Below are 9,422 nucleotides of genomic sequence, written 5' to 3'. Positions count from 1 at the left end.
AGGGAAAGAATTCAGAGTGTGAGCCTTGCATCATGACGTCTGCTCCTTCTCTGGAAGATTGTTGATATCATTGTATCATTCATGCCGTTATATTTATGTAATTGATGTCATTGAATACTTTTTGCTGTCACAGACCATTAGGTTTCACGTAACTGTTGATTATTACAACCCAAACTTGAGTTTTACCTGACTTAAATGTCTGTTTTGCTCTGTAGTTGACACTCCAGATCCTTACGTAGAGCTGTTCATCCCATCCGCCCCTGACTGCAGGAAGAGAACGAAACATTTCAACAATGATGTAAATCCTGTGTGGAACGAGACCTTTGAGTTCATTTTGGACCCCAACCAAGAGAATGTTCTTGAGGTAATCAGATGGCTGAGCTTCAAGCTGGGAAGTACAGTGTTAAAATCACAGTAGCTTGTACATATATGGCATCTGTTGTCTCAAAATTGTGACTTTGTTTTAAACATTAAAGGCTGTTTTTTGCCTTTAGGTGTGGTACTGAGCAAGAGGTAGTGTGTAAATTGAGTTATTCTAAGAGGAGCCTTGAGACTCATTGTAAGATCTACTTCTGAGTCATCTCTCGGACTGCTCCTGAGGGCTAGTCCCTTACTATTCTTCGCATCAGCCATAAAGTATTTTCTCCATGCTTCCTACACTGATTCAGCTATTATGGACAGTGAATAAGTGGGGCTAAAGTCAAGTCTCTACCCATTCCCTGCTCCTCCATGAGGAGACAGAAAGCAGAAGGATGGTTGGTTCTGCCATCCTCTCTATGGCTGGAGCCAAGAGCTGAGTAGCCTACCCATTTTGGGTGTTGTAATTCCAGTGCAGGCTTGTTGATGAAGTCTCAGGATGTCAAGCCTTTGCGGGTTGTGTACCAAAGGTGTTCAGTGTAACTATTTTTAAAGTGGGCATGGCAAGCATTTAAGGTTATCAGTAGTCCCTTGTTAGCTTGGTTCTTTGTAGGGGTAGCCCTACGTGAAGTCCTCTGATGCCAGCTTAGGGAGTTTCAGTCTAAACTGGCTAACAGGAACAGAGGCTAAAGCCTGTGAAGCTTTTCATTGAGCTATTAACCATAATTTCCAGGGGCTAAACTGTTCAAGACCTGGAAATTGAATTGTGCTTCCTACAAGGCTCCCTGTGTTCCTGGGGAGAGAGCTAGCTTCTATAGTTTGGGGCAGAAGAAACCCATGATCATCTTGACAGAGCATGACAGCATCCTGTGCAAGAGACACCACTGCCAGAGTAACCGTGCTACAGCTTTGCAGAAAGAATGACTTCCATCAGCTCTCAGATGCATCAGTCATCTGAGTTCAGTCTTACCAAATGTTTTGGTTATAGACATGCCAACTGGCCACATGAAACTTGAGAAAAGTTCAGAATCTCTAACTTAGTTCTTGCTGTCTAATGGCAAGTCAGGCAAAAGATACCAGGCGTTAGAAAGAGGGGTGGAGCGATTCTGGCTTCTTGGTGAGAAAGCATTTGTGGAAATAGGAAGAAGAAAAGAAGAACTTGGCCTCATCAACTGGCCTTTGTGACAGTTTGGGAACTAAAAGTTGTTTCAGTTTTGTCTGATAAAGCCTCTGGATTCTAACAGATGGCCTAGGGCAGAGAGTCGTACTTGTCTTTTTGCAGATCCTGTGCTTTTTTGGGCAATCTGCAGGAGCTAGAGCTGGCTAAATAGTTGGCGTGATATGTAGTGGCTCTCATCACCTTCAAAAGGTGAGGAATAGCAAATAGTAGTTAAAATAAAGTCCCTTGGATTTGCTGGCACCGTAGAAAGACTGGTCAGATTCTGCTTGTGGTTACACTTCAGCAGCTTCTCCAGTAGTGTATGAGTGGGTTGAGTACAAAATGTTGTTCAAGGATTTTTACAGGATAAAGTTATTAAAGCCACAAGCAGCAGTGGCTAATGGCTTACATGACACCTTCTTGGGAACCTCTTTGTGAATTCCCAAGTTTACACAACTCCACAGTCCTCTTGACTTTACAGATTATTTTCATCTAAGTCTTTATCCCGAGTGCAGTTTTCACCCTGAAGTGTCAGAAGCTCTGCAAAACCCCACTGAGAAGTTTTTGCTGTTGCTATTGGTTTGAAATGACCTCAGAAATTACAGCAGCGGGTATAAAGTTCTGCGAGGAAAGAAAAGGATGCCGTAAAAAAATAATGAGTTCTGTCCTAAAATGCAGTTCATAATTTCAAAGGGTTGCTTGTGGCACAGGATGAAGAAGATTCTTTATAGCTGAGAAGAGGCTGAACCCAGCTGTAACAACTAGTTATTCAAGTGATTGTATCTTGATGCCATTTGTTTTATGCAGAAGAAATGGTCCAAGCCACAAACATATGGTATTTTAGAAGATACAGTTCCACAAAGTGGAAAAAAATCATAAACCAAAAGAGTTTGGAGAACTCATTTAATAGAAACCATGTGAAAGGGAATTTTAAATTCTTTCTGAATATCTTACTTGAGGATCTGGAAGGTTGCCGCTAAGAAAAAAGGCTGCAACGATGTAGACCCACGTGGATTAGAGCAAAAGCATTGAACGGTGTTGTGCAGTATCCACATACGTCTTTGGATAGTGTCTCATTTTGAAGAGGTACATGCTCTGACATGGAGGATATGAGAAGAGACTTGAAGATCTGGCTGGATACAGAGAAAAGCTTTATGTAATTTGGAATGCTGCACGTTTTGCCAAATCATTGCTATTAAAATCCGGGTTTGTAGCTACAAGACCACGATGTGTGGATTCTGTCCTCACTCCAAAGTGGCTGGAAGTTTTTTGGTGTATCACGTTTAAAATTATATCATTTTCTCCACAGAGAAGTTTTACTAACTGGAAGTTTGAAATACTTCTGTATTTTATGTCTGCTTAAAAGGTGGTGAGATTTACTGACAGAAAGGCGCTTGCATAAAAAACCCTCTGCACATGGTTCTGCTGTACTCATGCAACTGAATGCCTTGAAGCTGCCACCTACACAAGCTTATCCTGTTTTAAAAGAACGTGTCTGTTGGCACTGGGCGTTGACTGGGTTGGGTCGACTGGGTTGGGTCCAGCCTATTCCTTTTCCATATAGATTTTTTTATACTTTAGCCATGGGCTGTATGGAATTAAGAAGGGATTTATTGAAATGGACTTGAGAACTTGTGTATCTTCTCTAGGTTACTTTGATAGATGCCAACTACGTTATGGATGAGACTCTTGGCACAGCCACATTTTCTATATCTTCTCTGAAGCTGGGAGAGAAGAAGGAGGTCCAGTTAACTTTCAATGATGTAAGTTGCAACATTCAGAGCTTTGTCTTTGTTGGTGCAGCTTTGAACACAATGAAAAGTTCTTAAAACGGGACCTGAACTGAGAGACCTAAACTGTCGTGTAGACCACGATGTACCACGTTGCAGTCCTTTAGCAGGTGTCTGCGTTTTAGCTGTGCCTCATTATATTGTTCCTGCTCTTGATGCTCATCAGAAGTTCACATTCGTAGACAAGAGGAAATCCATGACTGTTTCTGCTCCCATCAGTCTGTCTCAGAGCTAAGTTTTGAATTCAAGAAGGGGTAAGACTGTGTCTTGAAGGGGGTAAGCGTTGGCAGCTGGTCGGTCAGGAAATAGCTGAGTATTTGGGGGCACGGAGGAGGTGTCTCAGGTGAGGATGTCCCTGCCGAGAGAATCCTCTTTAGAGGTTTAGTTTCAAACTTCCGCTTGCTAAACCAGTTTCTGCACCTGAGTTTAATAGTCTTTGTTAGCAGGAGAGGTTACACTGAGTTTGCTGGTCAGTACATTACAGCTGGTCCTGATGCTTGTGGCTTCCAGAAAGCTCACAGAAATTCTTTTATTATTATTATATGTTTCACTTTCAATAAATGGCTTGTCGTAACATAGCCCTGGTTAACCTGCAATAACGCGTTAATTGGATTATTTTCTTTGAACACATACACCAAACAGATGGAGTCACTTGGACAGGGACTGTATGCCTGCACGGTAACTCCTCAAAACTGCTAAAAAATCTGTGCGTCATTTTGCTGATTCGGCACATATTAAATTATCCTCGTTTATTGGAGTAACATACCACAGGCCATTCTGAACGTAATTCAGTACTTGTAGTTATATCTATCACGCCTGGTTTGATGTATAGGTATTGTGTGTATATATATATATGTTGTATTCATATTCTCTAGGTATAATTTGTGGTGTGATTTATTATATGGCCAGAGGTCTTGGTTTGTTTTCGACATTATATAACTTTATAACCAGCAAATAACTGGTTAATGCCTGTTTAGTGGAAATTGGAAAGTTTCATATGTAAGATTTAGCATTTAATTCAAGGTAACCTTAGGGCAGTTGGAATTTTGATAGCCTCCTTTTATTTATTTGTGTATTTTTTTAAAGTTACTGCATTTTTTGAAGTTTCTGCGTATTTATTTCACTAACTGCTTCAGTAGTTCTTGGAATCCAGAGCATGGACTGGCTGCAGATGCCTGGTTCTACCAGGCATGAGGTGAACCACTGAGAAGGAGCTGATGAATAAATTTTGAAAACACAATTGCGAAGCTCATACCAATAATATAAGGCCTTGCCACGGTGCAGATATGCTTTAACCTCTCATGATCACTCAGCAAAGCTTGGTGGAGAGCACAGAGGGAAAAAAATCAGTGAAAAAGGCCAAATACACTCTGAAATTTATAAGCAAACGGGTCAGGTTGGGCCCAGTGCACCCATCTGTGTACAGAGCATGTGCTCCTGGGATTCCTGTGTTAGGCTGGGTGAGGTGTAGACAATCATTGCTATTTCACTGTTGGAACAGTGCACTTCGTGGGTTTATTTAACACTGTGTGCACACGTTGTCTTCACCCATTGGGTCCCTGCCTGGTTTCTGAAGTGCTTTCTTAAGCAGGAGCTGCTACCCTGGTTTTGAAGTGTTTTTATAAATGGCTCTTCATGCTGTTTCCTCATGTTCTTCCTTTATTATTCCTTCGCCTTTTCATTCCCCCGCCCGCCCCGTTAATACGCTTCCTTGTTTACCATTTCCCTTCCAGCGGCAGTGGTGGAGTGCCAGGTCATACCTGGAGGTGTGGGGGCCAGGGACAGCTTTGCTTTTCATATCCTCCGTTGCTCTGTCTAAGTGTCAAGGAAACGTTCAGCCCGGGGTATTCCATCTCCCTTCCTCTGATCACATACCACAGAGGAGGTGGATGATCCCTTTATGGCTAGAGGCGGAGTGACGGAAGACACGGGCTGTGAGTCTTCGCACTCTAAGACCATACCAACGTGTTGGTGGCCATCACACATGAGGGAGCTCAGGCAGATGAACATTCCTGTCCATTCCATTTTAGCTCTAGCAACCTTGTGCTCTTGGGTTTTCCATAACTGCAATTGGTGCTTTAAGTATAATTTTTTAACCTTTTGCCTGCAGGCAAACCCTTTAAGTGCTCTTTGAAAGGCAGAAGAGACCAACCCATAGCTCATGGATCAGGCAGTTCTCTGCAGTCTACAAGTGGAATCATTGTGACTTTCAGAACATTGTCAGCAAGGTTATAATAGTAATTAATTATTATGATATGATATTATTGCTATTATGATAATTTAAGGGGCTTTAACTGTGGAAGGTTACTTGGTGGCTCATGTGGACCACAGAGCAGTCTTTGTTTCAGACACCGGTTGAATATGAAGTTTACCCAGTGAACTGGGAAGGAGGTGGCAGGTAGGCCACGGCTGGCAGCAGAAACAAAGGATCTTAAGTGTGTGCAGACAATTACATCCCTTCAGGCCAAAGGATGTCAAAAAGGGCTTGTCAGTGGAAGAAAGCCAAGACCACAGGGATCTGATGAGTGAAAGTCAGGACTCCACAGCATTTTCTGCTGTATTCAGTGCTCGTGGGGGACTTGGGAGTCACACTTGTGTGCTTATAAAAAGAAAGTTCTGCAGAAAAGAAACTCATTCATGTATTTCAGAAATGTCCTTCTTTTAGAAAAAAAGCAGTCCAAGGAAAAATTCTGACAGTAAAAGTTTATGTTTCAAGCATGTTTGTGGGTTTTTGCCTCTGTAAGTGGTGTAATGATATTTCAATATTTCTTGTTTAGGTCACAGAAATGACTTTGGAATTGTCTCTTGAAGTATGGTAAGTATCTCGTATTTTTTTAAAAAGGTGGAAAATGTATTAGCAACAAAAGCATTTTTTGCTTTACTTGGTTACAATTTTCTTAAAAACGTGTTTGGTAGAGTGCAAAATTTCCCTGTTTTAAGACAGAAATACCCTGGGCAGCCTGGGCCAGGCCTTGACAGCCCCAACAGGGAAGAAATTGTTCCTCATGTCCAACCTAAATGTCCCCTGGCACAACTTGAGGCTGTTACCTCTCATCCTGTCGCTTGTTCCTTGGGAAAAGAGACCGACCCCTCCTTTCTCCAACCTTCTGTCAGATAGTTGTCGAGAGCGAGAAGGTTTCCCCTGAGCCTCCTTTTCTCCAGGCTAAAGGAGAAGGTGAAGACCTCAGTAGAGTCAGGATTTCACCATGTGTACAGCTGAGCAGATGCCTACCTTTTTCTTCCCTTTTTTCTCCCCTCTCTAGCTGTGTTTCTTCCTCTTTCTGAGCCTTTCTAGGTGAATGACCAAAAATCACTGTGAGGCATAACTAAAATTATCTTTTCAGTCCAAAAATGAGTTAGTGAGAACAAGGCATTTAAACAATTGGGTTTTGTCTGTAACCCTAAATAGCAGTGCTGAGCATTGTCACTGTAGAACTCTTTCATGATGACTGTGGACACTGACAGACACCCTGCAAGCATAATTTCTGCTCATCAGGTTGTACTGGTAACGATTCTCATGTGGGTGGTTCTTGAGACCACCCCTAAACCTTCCAGAGCTTGTGCATGACAAGTATTTCCTATCTCTGACGTGACATGAACAGGAGATGCTTGGCTGCATCTTGCTACTCGTAGGAGGTAGGCCTTGAAATACATTCAACACGAGGATCTGATAAGTTCTCTGGTGTTCCAGATGGCCACACAGATTCTGAATGCTGCATGGACCTCTTGGTCATGGTATCATATGTACCTTCACGGGACCTTGCTTCCAGGCAGTCTTCCCCACCCCCCCACCCCACCCCATTTTTAATCCCATTATTTTATTACAGAACAGGTTTTTTAAAACCTGAGGAATTCTTATCTGTGCCTACAGAGATCCATGTCACTGTGGTAAGTTTTTCACAAAGGACTCTTAAAAATGCTGCCGTGCAGCTACCATACCCAAGCTCATCTTCATAAATAGGGGAATTGAAGTGGACACCAGGATAAAGTGTCCACCTCTCCTGTCTGCTGCCCGCTAGAGGCACTTCAACCCTTTTTATTTAATGACAATGCTGAGGTCTTCACACAGCCCTCTGTATGCTTTTGATCACTCAACATGGGGAAAAAGCTAGAGAAAAAGGCTGTTTTTCCTGTGGCCAACCAGGATGGTTTGTGCAGACATGCAATTGGGTTTTCGTTGTAAGACTGAAGGGATGCAGGGTCAGAATTGACCTCTCCTCCCTTAATGGGATCCTCTGTCTTGAGGAGAGTACGTGGTTCGTAGGAATGTTTTTCAGTGGAATGTAGGAAAGTTCTTTTTTCAGTGGAATTCAAATTTCTAGACGGTAAATTTGTAATTGTGAGTGGTGAACTCACTGGCTGTATTTTAATTTAGTTTTTTTAAGACCATGTAATACACCACTAGAAGCTGGAGATTTTGTGTTTGGTGTTCACTCGTGTGTGAACAGTGAGGTTTCTGTATATCTGTTAAAGCTGCCATGTGCCATTGTTCTTTGCATCCATCGCTCCGTGCAATCAGCTGATGCAATTGCATTGCATGAATAATCATAATTTTATTTTATTTCATCTTGTGGAATTTAAGGAGGAATTCCCCTAGGTGGTATTTTTAATTCTGTTTCAAATTATGCCATTCGTTAAAGCCTGTCGGTTTTGCATAACAGCTCTTCGACTGACCTGCGGTGCAGCATGGCTCTGTGCGATGAGGAGAAGAGATTCCGGCAACAGCGAAAAGATAATATCATGCACAGTATGAAATCATTTCTGGGTGAGGAAAACAGCCAGAACCTGACCACGTCCCGTGATGTAAGTGTGGCGAGCTCACGTCAAGATTAGGATCACCTTTGGAGTCCTGCATTTGTCTCTCAAAGGGGTGAATGAGACAGAAGAGGTAGAAGACAGAGGGTGGAAGTAACAAACATTCTTTTTCCTCTGTGCACATACAATACTCAGGCTGCAGAATATTTCTTCTTGTGCTCTAAGTTCAGAATTAAAGTTTACAGATTCCAAATCCTGTGCCAAAATGAAGCTGCTCTTCATAAGAGATATGCAAAAGGACAACGCTGCGTAAGGGCCATCGCTGATAGAAACCACGTTTTCATTGGCACTCGCACCTGGAACATGCTCCTGTCAGTCTGAGCTGAGTTCGCTTTGTTGTTTCAGTCCTAGGTTAGAGGAACCTATGCTTCCTGTTTTGCTCCAATTCAGAATCCCACACTGTGCTGAGGTTCTGGTTTAACATTAGAGTTGGCTTAGAAATTATTTTGTGTCTTTCCTTTCTTCTTCTCCTTCAGCCCATTTTATAGGATTGGGATTATGATGTTTATTTCTTAGAGGATGTGAGAAACTGCAGTTTTCACTGACTTGCTGATGCTTGGCTCCAGACCAACAGGAAGTTGAGCCAGCAGGTGTAGGTGGACTGATGGAGGTTTGGGTCACGCCACAGTGAGGAAGGGGCCAGACCCTACTGATCTGTTCAGGGGGTTCCTAAAGCTCTGCCTTGTTTTTAGTTAATTAAGGATACGCTTGGTACAGCTCCACTTGTCAGGTGGATCTTCCTTCCTTGCTGGTTCCCCCTCCTGCTCTGCTCCCAGAATTGTGGGGAGAGGGAGGTGTCACGCAATGCACAGAGGCAGTGAGTTGATTCATTTGTTGGTATTGATTCTTCTGTGCTTTTTCAGTGTAAGCAGAACAAGACAGTCCTTGACTGGAACCAATGCTGAGGAATTCCTTATAGATTTCTGTGGAGTTTTGAGCGGGTGGTACATGTGTTATTGTTATATACTTTTGAACTCTGTCTCGTGTGAGCACATTCCTGAGGAAGATGAATTTGACGAGTATCACACAAATTTTATTTATAGTGATGTAAATTGTGCATATTGTGAAGGAACGTTTTCAAGGTTGTTTAATTTCCGGTTCATTTACTTTACTCTTGATGCAGATCTTACCAGAGCAGGTATTTGTGAGCGGGATATTGCTCTGATCTCCTACAGCAGGGTAATACCTTGTTTAGAAAGGCTGCAGATGCTCTGCCAGTCTCCAGGTAGAACTGGAGCGATGCTCAGGGCTAGTTCTATGCCGGTGGAATGTGTGCACGAATTCTTATAAATGCTACGTAA

General features: G+C 42.6%; 1 protein-coding gene across 1 annotated transcript in view; it reads left to right on the top strand.

Moving 5' to 3' along the window:
• Positions 1-9,422, top strand: part of PLA2G4A (phospholipase A2, group IVA (cytosolic, calcium-dependent)) — a 40,557-nt gene that overhangs the window by 1,862 nt on the left and 29,273 nt on the right. Inside the window, exons 2-5 of the mRNA XM_010145724.1 lie at positions 216-364; positions 3,166-3,279; positions 6,084-6,121; positions 7,968-8,109. Coding sequence (XP_010144026.1) covers positions 216-364; positions 3,166-3,279; positions 6,084-6,121; positions 7,968-8,109 — 443 coding nt within the window. The remainder of the gene's footprint in view (positions 1-215; positions 365-3,165; positions 3,280-6,083; positions 6,122-7,967; positions 8,110-9,422) is intronic.

Source organism: Buceros rhinoceros, unplaced genomic scaffold (genome assembly GCF_000710305.1).
Source record: "Buceros rhinoceros silvestris isolate BGI_N320 unplaced genomic scaffold, ASM71030v1 scaffold10741, whole genome shotgun sequence".
In the NCBI taxonomy this organism is placed as follows: Eukaryota; Metazoa; Chordata; class Aves; order Bucerotiformes; family Bucerotidae; genus Buceros; species Buceros rhinoceros.
The sequence above is the reverse complement of the archived record's forward strand: the minus strand, read 5'-3'. Positions and strand labels throughout refer to the sequence as shown.